Source organism: Dromiciops gliroides, chromosome 1 (genome assembly GCF_019393635.1).
Source record: "Dromiciops gliroides isolate mDroGli1 chromosome 1, mDroGli1.pri, whole genome shotgun sequence".
NCBI lineage: Eukaryota > Metazoa > Chordata > Mammalia > Microbiotheria > Microbiotheriidae > Dromiciops > Dromiciops gliroides.
The window spans coordinates 706,855,746-706,873,077 of NC_057861.1; the positions used below are offsets into that span (position 1 = coordinate 706,855,746).

The following is a 17,332-nucleotide window of genomic DNA, read 5'->3' on the forward strand; positions in this document are numbered from 1 at the left end:
CCCATAATCTGGCTTGTGATCTCATCATTCAACTGAAACTACCCTTTCCAAGGTAATGAATGAGCTATTCAATGCCCGATCCATTGGTCTTTTCTCAGTATCTTCCTGATTTCTTGGCAGCAGGACATTGCCTCCTCCTAACCCCCCCCCCAATAAAACATGTTCCTTGTGGATTGGGATTGCCTTGTTTTTGTCTTTGTATATCACTAGTGTCTGGCACATTATCTGGGATTCAGTAGGCACTTAATAAATGTTTCTTTTTGGGGCAGCTAGGTGGCACAGTGGATGGAGCACCGGCCCTGGAGTCAGGAGTACCTGAGTTCAAATCTGGCCTCAGACACTTAACACTAGCTGTGTGACCCTGGGCAAGTCACTTAATCCCAATTGCCTCACTACTTAAAAAAAAAAAAAGCTAGCAGATAAATGTTTCTTTTTGCTGTTTGTAAAAATCACCATATTTCAGATTTGGGAGGAATCTTAAACATTATATAGAGTCCGACCTCCTCATTTTAGAGAGTAGGAAACTGTGCTTTCCACTCAAATTATTTAACCTCATCTGTAAAATGTAGCAATAATACCAGCAGCAACACCTACCAATCCTACCAATAATAGCTACCTCACAGGGTTGCTGTGAGGATCAAATGAGGTAGTGTTTGTACACTAAACAAATTGTGGTGTATGATTGGGATGGAATACTACTGTGCTATAAGAAATGATAAGCTGATCAATTTTAGAAAAACATGGGGGGCAGCTAGGTGGCACAGTGGATAGAGCACTGGCCCTGGAGTCAGGAGGACCTGAGTTCAAATCCAGCCTCAGACACTTAACACTTACTAGTTGTGTGACCCTGGACAAGTCACTTAACCCCAGTTGCCTCACTTAAAAAAAAAAAGAAAAGAAAAGAAAAGAAAAACATGGAAAGATTAGTATGAAATAATGAAGAATGAAATGTACAGAACCAAGGGAACTCTGTACATGGTAACAGCAATATTGTTCTAAGAAGAATTCTGAACAAATAAGTCATTATTAGTATTAAAAATATTCAAATCAATTATAAAGGACCTAGAAAGGAAGATGCAATCAACCTGCAGAGAAACAACTGATAAATCGAAGAATGTATAATATAGTTCACACACACACACACTAGTGTCTAATGGTAGCCTTTTCTAGGGCAGGGAAAGGAGAAAAAAAGAAGTGCATAGCAGAAAATAAAAGAAAACTTAGAAGGAAGTGATGAACGAGGCAAAAAGGGATTAATAGAAAAACCTAAGACCCAAGCTCTAATTCAAATATGAGCCCTAAAAGGGATTCAGACCCCAGTTAATGGATAACTTACAAGTCAGGATGCTAAGTTCTCTTACCCACAGTAATCAGTACCCATAACGGGAACAGTGGGAGCTAGGCCTTGAAGGTCTAAGACAATAACAATGATACATTGACAGGCTATAGAAATTTAGACTAGAAATAAATGAAAAATAAAGATGTTTTGAAACTAGCCATGAGAATCAGAAAGAGACATGCACAGAAAAAGCCAAATTTGTCCCCAGATTCACCTTATGACGTGTAAACCCCCAAAACACACTTCCACTGAGAAAGGTACCTGCCTTGGGGGTTGGCTTAGGACCCCAGGAACTCCAAATTAGCATAAGCCCTCCCCTGTACCTCCCTAAGGTGGAGATTATTCTAATGAGACTGATTATTAATTCATCCATATCATAAATATAACTGTCTTTTCTTTCACTATTCGAGAGATACCTTTCCACTATTCTGGTTCTCTCCCTGTGGTCACTCACAGTACTGCAATAAAGCTTGGGACACTGAGTCACTGAGTCTTGTAATTCTTTTGGGATGACTCATGATCAATTTGACCCCAAATTCTATCCCACATAAGAAGCACAGAAAAGCAGGATAGCTTTGAAAATGATGTATAATATTTATTACATAGTTTTTAATAAAAATCTATGAAATGGAAAATGGAAATTCATGTTTTTCATATGGAATCCTCATTTTATGCTGTGTGGCTGTACATGAAAATGCTCTTTTTTTGGTCTTGAATTTAAGTTCAAAATGAATAATTTTTATTTTATTTTATTTTATTTTTTGTGGAGCAATGAGGGTTAAGTGACTTGCCCAGGGTCACACAGCTAGTGAGTGTCAAGTGTCTGAGGTCAGATTTGAACTCAGGTCCTCCTGAATCCAGGGCCGGTGCTCTATTCACTGTGCCACCTAGCTGCCCCCAAATGAATAATTTTTAAAAACTCAAACGAGGTAGTCTTTGCAAAAGTGTTTTGTTAAGCTTAAAGCACTCTGTACTTTGGACACATGATTTTTATGGATGGATATAAATATATACAAAGTATATGTGGAGTTATTTCTACTGGGGAGAGGGTGGGGTGGTGGTAGAAGGTAGTAGCATCAATCAGAACAAGCTTCCTTTATGTGCTGATCTCGAGAGGAAGCTAAGGATTCCAAGAGTCAGAGGTGAAAATGAGCAAAGCCATGAAATATCCTCTACAGAGAATAGATCATTTGGATTGGGAACAGAGATGATGAAGAGGAACAGCAAAAATCCCACTATGAAGGACTTTAAAACAAGCAGATGAGTCTGTATCTTATTCCAGGGGCAAGAGGGAGCCATTGAAGCTTCTTGAGCTGAAAGGGACATGATTAGACTTGACAGGAAGCAGTGTGGTCAGTGAGGAGAACTGACCAAAATGAGCTACTATTAAATATGTCTGTAGAATAGACATATACATATATGCTGTGCATAAGTGTCAACTTTTTAGAAAATACATGGCAAAGGGGAGTGTGATAGTGATAAAGCCACCAGGAGTAGGAAATCTAGACCTGAATTTGAATCCAGGCTCTGCCAGGTACTGTGTGGCCTTGGACAAGCCACTTAATGTCTGTGGGGCTCAGGTTCCTCACTTGTAAAATGAAGAAGTTGAAAAGTCTCTAAGGTTTCTTCCAGTTCTACACCTATGATCCTATAATCCTCTGAACCTAGGCTTTAGGAATAGCAATTTGGCAGTGGTGAAGATGGACCAGAGATGGACGAGATGGAATGCAGCAGGCTGATGTTGACTCCAATAGTCCAGGTAAGAGGGGATGAGGGCCTGAACTAGGTTGGTGACTGTATGGATGGAAAAGGTGAGAGACATATTGGGGCAGGAGACTGGACAAGACTTGGTGACTGACTAGATATGAGGGGTGAAGGAGAATGAGGAAGAGTTAGTGATTACTTCTAGGCCATGAACCTGGATAACTAGAAGGTTGGTGGTGTGCTCAAAAGAAATAGAGAAATTAAGAACAGAGTAGGGCATGTATGTTTGCATGAGGGGAGGAAATAATGAGTACAGGTTTCAAAATGTTGAGTTTGAGATGCCAAGGTCTCCAGCCTCACTTAAGGGATGGGGTAGAAGATAGACTACAAGAGGCTGAGAAGATGAGAATGAGGCAGAAAACAGAACTCCTGGAAGGGAAAAAAGATGAGAGGGAAGACTGAGGGAATGGTAGAATCAATGAAGGTTCCAGTATTAATCTCCCATGCAGACTTCCCAAAGCCCTTTGTTTTCTAATTTTCTGCTATCATATTAGGATTTGAGATGTTTTTTGAGGTGTGATCTGGACCCCTGACTTCATTAGTGTGGTATGTAAACCTCTAATGATAGTTTGACAATTCTTTTGTAATTTCTAGTCTCAGGGAATTTTCTGGGACTCTGAGAAATTAAATGACCCAATCACGGTCACACAGCTTTTATATGCCAGAGGTAGGACCTGAACTCAGGTCTTCCTGACTTTCAATGCCATTCCTCCATCCATTCCATGTTACTGTCTCTTTTTAATCATATTTAACCTGTTATGTTGGGTGTTACATTGATCTTGGCCTATGTCTTATCCCCATTGGTGACTATCAGTTCCATGAGGACAGGGTCTGTGTCTTTTAAACTCTGTATCACCTCAGGCCTAAGCAAAAAGCTTTGTACACAGGAGGTGCTTAATAAATAGTTGTTGCTGGGTTGTTGTAAAGGCCGATGGTCTCCTCTGCTCTCATTAAAAGAATATCTCTCTCTCTCTCTTCCTGATGCTCACACTCGAGCATCACCTAGACATCATACAACATCAACGAGGGCACTGCTGATAAAGCAGAGCTCAGGAGTAAGAGATCAATGTCTGTCATAGTTAGAAGTGACTAGGAAGGTTCCTCTGACCCCAAACCTTTCACACAGTCTTTCACACTGTCTGAAGTTTCACCATTTAGGTATTGATTAAAGGCTAAAACAAAGGTCCCATATGCATCAAAATATTGGTGACATCACTTTTTGGGGTAGCAAAAGATTGAAAACAAGGTAGATGCCCATATATTAGGGATGGGCTAAACAAGATATGGAACATAAATGTAAAGGAATCTTATTATCCTATTAAGAAATGATGACTATAAAGAGAAGGGTGAAGCATGGGAAGACTTAGATGAACTGATGCAGTGAGGTGAACAGAACCAGGAAAATGACAGACACAGTGACTACAACATTGTTAATATGAAGTACAAACCAAAACCAAATGCTGTGTAATGATAGTTACCAAGCTTGAGCCAGAGAAGAATTGAGAAAATGCATTGCCCTTAGGTGTCACAGCAGATTGACCACTGGGCCTGGAATCAAGAAGTCTTGAGTTCAAATCCAACCTCAGACACTTAATAGTTGTGTGCCCTGGGCAAGTCACTTAACCTCAGTTTGTCTCAGTTTTCTCATCTGGAAAATGAGAATAATTAGTAGCACCTACCTACCACGCTCGTTATGAAGATCAAATGAGATAATAATTGTAAAGCATTTAGGACTATACGTAGCCCATAGTAAGTGCTATCTAAATGTTAATTGTTATCATTATTATTATTATTCACTGCAGAGGCAAGTGACTGTGGATGCATGTGATCACATCCGCTGTCAGACATGGTCACAGTGTTCATTGGTTTTGTTCAAGGACCCAGGAGGATAAGGGCAAACCTTGCAACCTCTCTGCATTGGGCTTGGTCCATGAGGCAGTGTTAACAGACAGGGAGACCTAGATTTGATTTTTAGTTCTGCCTTGCTATGGAAACTTGGTAAGGTCCCCTAAGAAAACTGAGGCCCAGAGATGTTATTTGTAAAATCAGAGGGTTAAATGACATGACATTTAACATTCTTCTAAAATCTTCCTTTCTTGGATGGCACAGTGGATAGAGCACTGGCCCTGGATTCAGAAGGACCTGAGTTCAAATCCGGCCTCAGACACTGAACACTAGCTGTGTGACCCTGGGCAAGTCACTTAACCCCAGTTGCCTAAAAAATGAAAAAAGAAAAAAAAAAGAAAGAAAGAGAAGAAATCAGAAGTAAATGCTTATAAATTGAAAATAAAGCAAAAGTTTAGAAAATTAAAATTTTTAACAAAGTCTGGGTTTGAACCCAAGTCCCCTAACTCCAGCTTCAGAGTGCTCTTTACATTTTACTGGGGGGACGCTGAGTGCAAATACATCTGGAAAGCCCATTATGAGAAAAGCACCTCCCTCTGGGGGCATCAGCAGCAACTGCTCAGATTGACACCAACAGGCCTTCCATCCAGATGCCATCTTTATGTTATTTATAGAGTATGGCTGTCTGGGCTCTGCGTGAAAGACAGGGAGAAAACTCTCTGTTATTTCTTGCCTTTGGGTGCCAGGAATGGCCTGACTCAGGACTGCATGAGATGCAGGGATTTCAGGAGCCGGGGCTAAGCAAAAAGGACAGCAGCTTCTGTGTCTCTCTCCACTCCTAGCTCCGTGCACAAAGCAGTTGGCTAGCCTGGTCCACAGAAAAGAATCTTGAATGAGACAGGAGTCCCAGGTTATAGTAAGGACCCTCTCCTCTCTTGAATGTGCCACATTCTAACATGTACTAAGGCTTTTTTCAGTTGTAACATTCTGTATTCAATCAACAAGTATCTACTAAATATTTATTAAAGTAGTGTTTATTATTTAGTATTTACAAGTATTAAACTTTTCATTTGTAACATTCTGTGTTTAATCAATCAAGAAGTAGTTATTAAATACCTACTAAGTGCCAAGCACAGTGTTAGAAGCTAGGGTTACAAAAGGTGAAATGGGGGCAGCTAGGTGGCGCAGTGGATAGAGCATTGGTTCTGGATTCAGGAGGACCTGAGTTCAAATCCAACCTCAGACACTTAACACTTACTAGCTGTGTGACCCTGGGCAAGTCACTTAGCCCCAATTGCCTCACAAAAAAACCCTCCCCAAAATCAAAAAAACAAAAGGTGAAATGATCCCTACTCACAGGAAGCTTTCATTCTGATGGAGGAGACAACAATAATATATGTAAATATATATAGGACAAACAGAAATACAAAATGTACAAAGCAGTTCAATCTAAGGATTGAGAGGATGATCTTTGGCACTTGGGGATATCAGAAAAGACTTCATAAAAGATGGTGTCTGGGGCAGCTAGGTAGCGCAGTGGATAAAGCACCAGCCCTGAATTCATAAGGACCTGAGTTCAAGTCTGGCCTCAGACACTTGACACTTACTAGCTGTGTGACCCTGGGCAAGTCACTTAACCCCTCATTGCCCTGCAAAAAAGAAAAAAGAAAAACAAACAAACAAACAAACAAAGATGGTGTCAAGGGGAAGAGAGGTGGACTGTAGTCTAGGCATGGGGGGCATCTGGTGTCCTGAAGAGGTGGGAAATAGAGTAAAGTTTCATGACTACAGAGAAAAGGCCAGTTTGGCTGGATCACAGAGTGTGGAACAGGGGAATGATAATGTCCATTAAAGCCAAAAAGATCGGTTAGGGCTGATCCTAGAGGCAACAGGAAAGGTACTGGAGTTGACTGAATGGGGAGGTGGGGGTGCCCACAGCTCTAATGCTATCTTCTGACATCTATGTTGTAAGGCCCAGTTCTTTTCTTTTTTTTTTTTTTTTTTTTAGTGAGGCAATTGGGGTTAAGTGACTTGCCCAGGGTCACACAGCTAGTAAGTGTTAAGTGTCTGAGGCCGGATTTGAACTCAGGTCCTCCTGACTCCAGGGCCGGTGCTCTATCCACTGCGCCACCTAGCTGCCCCGTAAGGCCCAGTTCTAATTCTCTATGTGATGAGGACTCTCAGCTCTCAATTCTATGGGTTTATATATAAGGGTTCAATCAATATCCGCTGACCGATGCACTGAACTTGGGTACAACTTTTGGATTTTGTGAGTGGTGATGAGTGGTGACTACCCAGGATACCCTAAGTCATCTCCAACGAAAAGCGTTATATCTACTCAATATACAAATGTTTGTTGACAGGTTGTTTGGTCCAGATCTACATTCCAGGGCTGGAATTTTTAATGGAAGAGGAGTCTGGAGACTTGAGTTTAAATCATAGGTCTGTTACTCAGTAGATGTGTGACCTTGGGCAAGTGATTTCTCCCCTCAGAGCAGTTCATCTCTACAGGACAGAAGATGGAATGTGCTGGCCTGGCCAGCTGATTCAGCAGCCACAGATGCCGGAAAAGTATCTGTTTAGTCTGATAACAAGTGATAAGTACAAAAGAAGAAAGCCTTCTAGGGAGTCCAAGGATCCCCAGAGGGAACAATGTAATAACTAAGAACCTCTGGGCAAACCGAGATAACTAAAGTTTCCTTCGGCCTCAGTTTCTCCATTTGTCATTCCTGTTACTTTCCCTCCTGCTTCTTTCTTTCTTTTTTTTTTTTTAGTGAGGCAATTGGGGTTAAGTGACTTGCCCAGGGTCACACAGCTAGTTAAGTATTAAGTGTCTGAGGCCGGATTTGAACTCAGGTACTCCTGACTCCAGGGCCAGTGCTCTATCCACTGCGCCATCTAGCTGCCCCATGAAATTTGAACTAAATTTTTTTTTTTTTGTGAGGCGATTGGGGTTAAGTGACTTGTCCAGGGTCACACAGCTAGTAAGTGTTAAGCGTCTGAGGCCGGATTTGAACTCAGGTACTCCTGAATCCAGGGCCAGTGCTCTATCCACTGCGCCATCTAGCTGCCCCATGAAATTTGAACTAAATTTTTTTTTTTTGTGAGGCGATTGGGGTTAAGTGACTTGTCCAGGGTCACACAGCTAGTAAGTGTTAAGCGTCTGAGGCCGGATTTGAACTCAGGTACTCCTGAATCCAGGGCTGGTGCTTTATCCACTGCGCCATCTAGCTGCCCCCCCTCCTGCTTATTTCTTAAGCTGCCGAAGGTTAGGTTAGACTGTTATTTATCTCTGAGAATGTCAAAACAGGAGGAAGACCTCTGAGCCAGGAGTCAAGAGGCCCAGTTCTGCCATGAACTCCTCATAGAGAAAAAAATATTGGAGCTGCAAGGACTCTTGGAGGCTGTCTGGTCTAACACTATCATTTTACAGATGGGGAAATGGAGGCTCAGAAAGTAGAAGTTATGGGGCAGCTAGGTGGCGCAGTGGATAGAGAACCGGCCCTGGAGTCAGGAGGACCTGAGTTCAAATCCGGCCTCAGACACTTAACACTTACTAGCTATGTGACCCTGGGCAAGTCACTTAACCCCAATTGCCTCACTAAAAAAAAAAAAAAAAAGAAAGTAGAAGTTATTGCCCAAGGTCACACAGCTGGCAGAATTCAAACTGGAACCCAGGTCTTTTACTTCCTAGTCTATTGTGCTGTCTCCTCCCATACCATACAGTAGGGATTCCTTCTGTTTACAGGTTGGACTTCACAGCTACCGAGGTGTTTTTTTTTCCAGCTCTCAAATTCTGAGATTCTGTAACCATGATGCCAACCTGTCCCGATTTCTTCATCCGTGCCATTGATAAACCCTGCCCTGTGTACCTCACAGAGAGGTTGAGAGATCATAGAAATAACGCACAGGAACATTTGTGATGTAGCGGAAATCATAGTGGTCCTAATCAAACCTGTATCAAAGCTGTACTTGAGTCCTAGCTCTGAAATGTACTAACTGCATGACTATATACAAGTCACTTAACCTTTCAATGCCTCGGTTTCCTCCTCTGTAAAATGGAGACAAAAAGATCTCTATTACATGCTCTAGTGTAGGAGCTGGAGCTGCAATGTGCCATGGAGATCGGCTAGCAGACTCCCCCTTTATTTTAGAGGTAAGGAAGTTGAGTGGTCTTGGGCAAAGTCATACAGGCAGCAAGTTAGGCTGGCACATCCCAGTTTCCAACCTCGAAGCACTCTTTATCGAAAAGGATAATAGTCCATACAAGTGTAAGGGATTATTATAATAAAAGACACATTATCAGGCCTCACTGGAGAAAGCAGGCAGCGAGGCCCAGCCCTGCCCTGGGCTGGGAGACACAAGGCTGACTCTGCATTTCCATAAACAGTGCTATGTACGGAGGAGCAGTCAGGCCAGCTTGGCAACTTGGGCCATGTAGGGCAGGCTTCTGGCAGAGATGGGAAGCAGCAGGGAGACCCACCAGAAGGACCCCAGCGACTCAGCACCTTATTCCCCAGGTCTAACTAAGATCAAGGTGGGTGGGCTGGGAAGAAGGTCCATTCATTTCTTGCCCTGTGAGCAGGACAAGATCACAGATATGTCCCCCTGTTCTCTTAAGGCTTGTCTATATCCACTTTTATTATGCTCCCCCCCCCATTCTTTTCTGGGTATAGAAACTCCTTCCACTTGAACTCAGCCAGACTTAGAAAGCCGCTGGGGGTAGTGGGGTGATGGCACCTCCGGGGCTCACCCATGGTCACATGGCCCAGTCTGGGTCAGCTGGACTTGAACACAGGGTTTTTCTGACTTCAAAGCCAGACTTGTGTCCACTAACCCCCTCTACTCCTCTTCCTCTCACCCCCTGCCAGCCCCTTAATCAGCATTATCCGAGCACTAGACTCGGAAAGCTGGAAGATCTGAATTCTAGTTGTGGTTCTGCAACTAACCTCAGAACCTCAACTTCCACTTATGTACAATATCAGAGGTGCTGGGCTAGCTGATATTGGGTCCTAGGTTCAAACCCTACCTCTGAGAAATACCACTTGTGTGACCTTGGGCAAGTCACCTAATCTACTTGGGGTCTCAGTTTCCTCATTTATGAAAAAGGTATTGGCATGAGCCAGACCCTTCCAGCTCTAGAGTTCTGGTTCTAGGAGCAGTCCCTTCAGGGGCTAACATTGGCATTACGTCTGTGTTCCCTCTAAGATTGGTCTTCATTATCCCCAGTCCCACCTCGTTCCAGCCCTAGGGACCCAGCACGGATTGGTCACACAATATGACAATTTACCCAGCAGGCTCAGTGCTACCTGCTTCTCCATACCCACAGTCCCCCCTTCAAGGAAAGGGCATCTTCAAAGCCTCTGTGAGGCCGTCATAGGGTCAAATCATTGCCAATGGAAGGGGCAGTGGAGATAAAGTCCAGGTCCCTTATTTGACAAAGGAGGAAACAAATCTCCCCTCACTCAATAACACTGGGCAGAGTTTTAGACTAAATGCCTACCTCAGCCTAAGCAAGTTACTTCCAGTTTGCTCCTGTGTCAAATTGAAGTGGTGAGATTCAATCATCCCCTAAGGTTCCTTCTACCACTTAAAAAAAAAATCTATGGATCTACAGGGAAATATCTGGGAGACCCGACTTCTTACAAGAAAAGAAGTCAGAGGGAAGGAAAGGGGGCTCCGGGGACAGATCAGCACCAACTGATCACAGAAGTCTATCCTACAACATCGCTGTGGGGTATCTAGGAGGTACTGGCATGTGGAGAGGATGAAGGAAGAAGCGGAAGAGGCAGAAGATGATAGGAGCACACTTTGGAGCTGAAAGAAACCCTTGAGATCATTAGAGCCAAACTCCTCATATAAGAGGAGAAGGAAGCAGAGGCCCAGCAAGTGTAAGCCAGTTGCCCAAGGCCACTCAGGTAATTAATTAGTATCAAAGTCAGAATTTGAACTCAGGTCCTCAAAGACTGCCAAACCAGCACTCTTCCCACCACACCGCAAGGGCTCAGATGATGGGTCAGGGGGCAGGTAGGGAAGGGAGGATGGGCCGGAATAGTATAGGAGAAGATGGAGATGGGGTTAAGGAAGAGAGGAATTGGGGGGAATGGGAGATCTCCCCATTCATCCAGGAAGCATTTGGGGAAGGAACTGGCCTAAACCGATAGGCAGGTGGAAGGAAGGGGGGCTGGGGGAGTCCTGGGCCAGGGAAACTGAGGACCAGGAGGACTGGGACAGTGACGGAGTCATTCAATATGCGGTTACTATGCACCTGCTCTGTGCCAAGCACCGTGCTGGGTACTTGGGACACAAAAATGACATCTCAATAGTGCCAACGCTCAAGGACCTGAGATTCTCCTAGTTGGGGGGGAGGGGGGCGGCGATACTTGGAGGCATCCTACCTAAAATCCTTGTCCGTGGACGTCATCTTCTCCAGGAGATTGGAGATGTGGAAGGACACGTTGCTCATCTTGCCAGGCGACGGTGGCCCCGCAGCAGCCGGAGGGGAGGGGACTGGGCTGGAGCCGGTGGCACAGTGAGCGCAGAGGCCGCAGCGCAGGGACGGCGCTGGACTGAGCCGAAGCGCGGGGCAGGAGCGCGGGGGCCGCGCCGAGCCGGGGGAGCGCAGGAGCCGGAGAGCACAGATCGGAGCGCAGGAGCTGCGCCGAGCCGGGGGAGCGCAGAGATCGGAGCGCAGAAGCTGCGCCGAGCCGGGGGAGCGCAGGAGCCGGACCGCGCCGCTTCCCTGGGCCCGGAGCTGGCTCTGCAGAATATGGCTTCCTGGGGGCCGCAGCGGCACCGTCCTCTGCCTGCTGCTGCCCGCTCCCCGCCTGGGCAGAAGTCGCTGGAAAAGCCCCGAGCCCGGGCACTGTGATCATGAGATAGAAATAGCGGCGCCGGCTCCGAGCTCCAGACTCACGGATCTGCGCTGGAGGGTCGGGCCGCCCCCTGCCGGCAGTAACCTTCGCCAGCCCCGCCCCGGTCCGGGAGGAGGCGGGGCTTCGGGGGGCTAGGAAGGAAGCGATGTGGGGTCTGGGGACCAGGGAAGGGAGAGAGGGGAGCATTCTTCGTGTCCTAATAGAAGAAGGAGAGTGTGAGGGGGTTTTCTGATGGAAGAGGAGAGCAATTTGGGGAGAGGAGACAAAGGGGTGAGGGACTGAGGGGATTTCCCCTCCCATCTTTAATGGGAGAGGGGAGGTATTGGAGGGTAAGGAACCAGAGAGGGGAGGTCTCGGGGGTGGTCTGTTGCTAGAAGAGGAGGGATTTGGAGACTGGAGACCAGAGAGGGGAGGCCTGCATTCCTGTTGATAGGAGAAAAGAATTAGAGGTCAGTTAATGTGAGAGAAAACTGCAGAGGACAGTGTCTTGACCTAGAGGAATGAGATGGGGGGAGGGGGGGCAATGAGGGTTAATTGACTTGCCCAGGGTCACACAGCTAGTAAGTGTCAAGTGTCTGAGGCCGGACTTGAATTCAAGTCCTCCTGAATCCAGAGCCAGTGCTTTATCCACTGAGCCACCCAGCTGCCCCCAAGAAGGGGGACTTGTAAACAGAGGAAGGGGATTTTCGGGGCATGGCAGAACTCCAGGTAAACTACAAGGAAAAGGAGGAAGAATGCCTTGAGATTTCGAATTGGAAAAGGTCTTACAAAAACCATTTACGTTTCTATAGGCTTTCCTATGAATAATGGCTTTCCCTATAACTAATCATATGAAGAAACTAAAACTGAGGGATTACATGCAGGATTACCCAATCACTGTTTTGGTTTGTTTTGTTTTGTTTTTTGTCTTTTGTTTTTTGGGGGGCAATGAGGGTTAAGTGACTTGCCCAGGGTCACACAGCTAGTAACTGTCAAGTGTCTGAGGCTGGATTTGAACTCAGGGCCTCCTGAATCCAGGGCCGATGCTTTATCCACTGCACCACCAAGCTGCCCCCAAACCCGATCACTGTCACACAGAATCCCGGATCTTTGATTATTCTTCTAGATCCTCTCATGTGCAACAAGAATAACTTGGGGAGAGTGGAGAAGAGAAAAAGGAGAAGAATTTGGGGAAAGAGAAAGAATATCGAAAGGAGGACATAGGAAAGAGGGTGAAAGTCAACTATTTCTGTTTGAATTTAGGGGGCACCCAGTCTACCCCCTTGTACAACTATATCTCCCGTCTGTTCTGAGATCAAAACTCTGAAAAAGGAACCCCTCCTGCCCGTTACCCCTAGAATCTCCTCCTGATATCCTAGAAGAGGACAACAGCAAAAGACTTCCTTACATAGTAGGTGATTCATAAGGATATGTTAAATTGAATTGATAGGAATTGACTCACTACACCTCTGACACTCCTTTCATTTTCCTGGCATGGCTGTGAATCCATTGCCCAGCTCAAGAAAATAAGCCTAGTAAAGATTTGCTTTATGCAATAGTGGGAGGCTCTGTGGGAGGTGGAATGTATGTTACCCTGGGAATCAGCAGTTCTGAGTTCCATAGTCAATATATTAAATGCTTACAAATGTGCCAGTCATAGTGCTAAGCACTGGGGTTACATATAAGAAAAAGACTGTCCCTACCCTCAAGGAGCTTACAATCTACTGGAGAAAGACAGAACAGGAAAGGAAGCTGAAGGGGATAGGGAGGTGGGAAGGCTTCCAGAGAGTACATTGCCTAGGGGCATGATATTTATTTGCTGAGTCAAAACCAAGCTGAGCAGCTGGTAGGAATTGAAGAATTGGTCCCTATGTATTTGAGGACAGCTCCCTCCCTCCTCCTCCTGCAAAATCTATTGTTAAGTGTTCAGTGTAAGCATTTTTACTTCCCAAAATAGACAAACCAACAAATCAGGGCTTGATTTGTTGTTTTGAATATCTAGATTTAGGAAAGTGATGGAGAAAAGATTAAGAATGCAAGATAAAACTGAAAAGTGTTGTGTACCTTTTAAAGAACTAGTTGTTAAACATTTATCAGCATACCCCTGACTCCAGTCTTGGCTCTGCCACCAAATCGCTGTGTGACCTTGGACAAGTTGCTTAACCTCTCTGTTTTCTCTAATGATTTTTTTTTAAAGGGACAGAATTGGGGCAGCTAGGTGGTGCAGTGGATAGAGCACCGGCCCTGGAGTCAGGACCTGAGTTCAAATACAGCCTCAGACACTTAACAATTACTTGCTGTGTGACCCTAGGCAAGTCACTTAACCCCAATTGCCTCACCAAAAAAAAAAGGGGGGCAGAATTGGACTAGATGAATGCTTAAATTCCTTTCCAACTCTGTGATTCTAATTCTATGACAAATTTGTTCTAAATGACATTTAATAGTAATGGTGGGGAATGGCTGGAGAAGTTGTGGTATATGACTGTGATGAATCCTATCGTGCTTTAAGAAATGATGAGCAGGTTGGTTTTTAGAAAAACACAGAAAAACTTGAATGAAACAATGCAAAGTAAAAGAAACAGAACAAAGAGAACGTTGTATATGCTAACAGATACTACTGTTAACAGATACTACTAACAGATAATACTGTTCAAAGAATAACTGTGAATGATTAAGTTACTCTGAGTAATATGATAATTCAAATGAATTAGGAAGAACTTATAAAGGAAAATGCTGTCTATCTTTAGAGAAAAAACTGTTATATGAAAGTATGTATTGTGTGGTTCCACATATATGTCTATCCCATATATATACATATATACATACATACATATATGCATATATATGTATGTATATGACTGTTCCAGCAAATGTTTAACAACCAGCCTCTCTGGGGAAAAAAGTATTGTGTATTTTAATGTTTAATCGGCATTATTAACATTTTCTCCATAACTTTTTTTTTTTTTTTGGTGAGGCAATTGGGGTTAAGTGACTTGCCCAGGGTCACACAGCTAGTAAGTGTCAAGGGTCTGAGGCTGGATTTGAACTCAGGTCCTCCTGAATCCAGGGCCGGTGGTCTATCCACTGTGCCACCTAGCTGCTCCTTCTCCATAACTTCTTAACTCTAGACAATCAACAAAACAATAAATCTAGCCATGATTTGTGATCATTTATTTCTGAGTTGTAAATGTTCACACTGAAAATTTAATAATGGGGGGCAGCTAGATGGCGTAGTGGATAGAGCACCAGCCCTGGAGTCAGGGGGACCTGAGTTCAAATACGGCCTCAGACACTTAACACTTACTGGCTGTGTGACCCTAGGCAAGTCACTTAACCCCAATTGCCTCACAGAAAAAAAAAAGAAAAGAAAAAGAAAAAAAGAAAATTTAACAATGGGCTTATTACCAGTTAGAGCTGGATTTAGCACAACCCTGATGTCACTTCCACTACAGCTTGCTTTCCCACATTGTAGTTTTGATGTAGGAGGCAAAAAAGGGGTTAACAGAAAAACCTAAGACCCAAGCTCTAATTTAGATCTGAGCTCTAAGAGGGATTCAGACCCCGGTTAATGAATAACTTAAGACTTGAGTCTTCATTAATACAAGTCAGGGCCTAGGCTCTTGTTACCCACATTAATCACCACTCATAACAAGAACATAAAGAGGCAGATCATAGAGACCTTAACTATAACAATGATACACAGACAGGGTTTGGAAATTCTAACTGATAAATGAAAATATTTTGGAACCAGGCATGGGAACGAAAAGGTGACATGTGGAGAAAAGGCCAAGTTTGTCCCCAGATTCACCTTATGATGTGCAAACCCCCAAAACACACCTCTACAGAAAAAGGTACCCACCTCAGGGGTTGGCTCAAGACCCCAGGGGCTCCAAATTAGGATAAACCCACCCCTGTACCTCCCTAAGGTGGAGATTATTCTAATGAGACTGATAATCAATTTATCTATCCTATAAATATAACTGTATTTTCTTTCCTTATTCGAGAGATACCTTTCCACTTTTCTGGTTCTCTCCCTGTGTTCACTCACAGTATTGCAATAAAACTTGGTAAACTGAGTCACTTAGTCTTGTAATTCCTTTGGGATGACTCTTGATAAGTTTGACTCTAAAATCCATGCCACATCAGTTTGAATTCTACCCTTGACACTACTCTGCTCCATCTTCACATTACTATCTGGCATATCCGGAATTACTCCCTTTTCTAGCACCATATATCCTTCCTTCCTTCCTTCACTATGTTATGGGGAAATTGATGGGGATTTGGGGTAGGCGTCCTTAGAAATTCCTCTATAAAGAATTACACCCTCTTGCACACAAATCCAATAAGAGTAAAATAATAGTTTATTTAAGTGCTAGGGAAAGGAAACCAAGAGAGGGAGAAGGCATGGCACAGAGGTGTAATTCTCTGAGATACCTTTCTCCCTGAGCAGGAGACAGGCAGTGTGAGAAAATGAGTAGTTGTCTCCTCTCAATGTGGATGTAACAGTCAATCATACTCCTCTGGACATGTTTATAGGACAAAGGTCTCAGATCCCCTCCTCCCCCTCAGGCTAACAAAATCACATGGTTCAAGGAGCCCTGGTCTCAATGAGGTACGCTCCAGGGTTGTGTCCATATAAGAAAGTATAACGTCCACTCCTGAGTTATGCCCATACAAGGAAGAGGGGTGGGACTACTGCGGTCTGATCAGCTGGTTTTTGCCTGTAGATTGTAACCCTTGAGTAATCAGACCTGTGATGAAAAAGGGGAGGGTCCATTCGCGTTAGGGACTAGGGTATAAAATAGGGCCTGTTAGCCCCCTTTCTTTGCACCCACTAGCTGCACACTAGGGTGCCTCCTTCTCACAAGAAGAAAATAAAAGAGCCTTTGTCACATCACTGCTGAGTTCCTGAGAATTATTGAGAAGAGGACTGATTTTCCCTCACAGGCAGATACTTTTATAGAGGACTGATGGTGGTCTGATGAGGTGATCATCTGATCATCTGACTGTGGAAAGTTCCCTTATTGGGGGAGGACCATCCCCCACTGGTGGTGGCTGGGGGAAGTTGGGTGAAGGGCAGCTCTGATCTCTCCAGCCACAAAGGCAACAGCCACACCTAATCTTATCTCCCCAAGGGGTGGGGGAGACTGGAATGAAGGCTGGTGGTCCTGGAGCTAACTCAGTCCAGATCCAGGGACGCTTATCTCTTTAGGTGTGTCTGTCCTTTGTTTTAGTTTCTCCAGGAGAAGGTTAATTGATGTACCCCAGAAAACTTTTGAGGTACCCTGGGCCCATAACAGAAGGAAGGAAGGAAGGAAGGAAGGAAGGAAGGAAGGAAGGAAGGAAGGAAGGAAGGAAGGAAGGAAGGAAGGAAGGAAGGAAGGAAGGAAGGAAGGAAGGAAGGGTTATAGGCCTGATGAACCTGTGATTTCATTGGCTTTCCCGGTGAGGAAATCCTCTCTCTCAATGCAGATATGCATCTACTTTGCAACTTGTGGTCTTAGAGAATGGCCCAGAGCACTGAGAGTTT

The 17,332-nt window shown here is 44.4% G+C and overlaps 1 protein-coding gene across 1 annotated transcript in view; it reads right to left on the minus strand.

The window, feature by feature from the left end:
* Positions 1–11,893, minus strand: part of CAND2 (cullin associated and neddylation dissociated 2 (putative)) — a 47,591-nt gene extending 35,698 nt beyond the window's left edge. The window contains exon 1 of the mRNA XM_043976967.1: positions 11,347–11,893. Coding sequence (XP_043832902.1) covers positions 11,347–11,414 — 68 coding nt within the window. The 5' untranslated portion in view covers positions 11,415–11,893. The remainder of the gene's footprint in view (positions 1–11,346) is intronic.
* Positions 11,894–17,332: the final 5,439 nt, after the last annotated feature.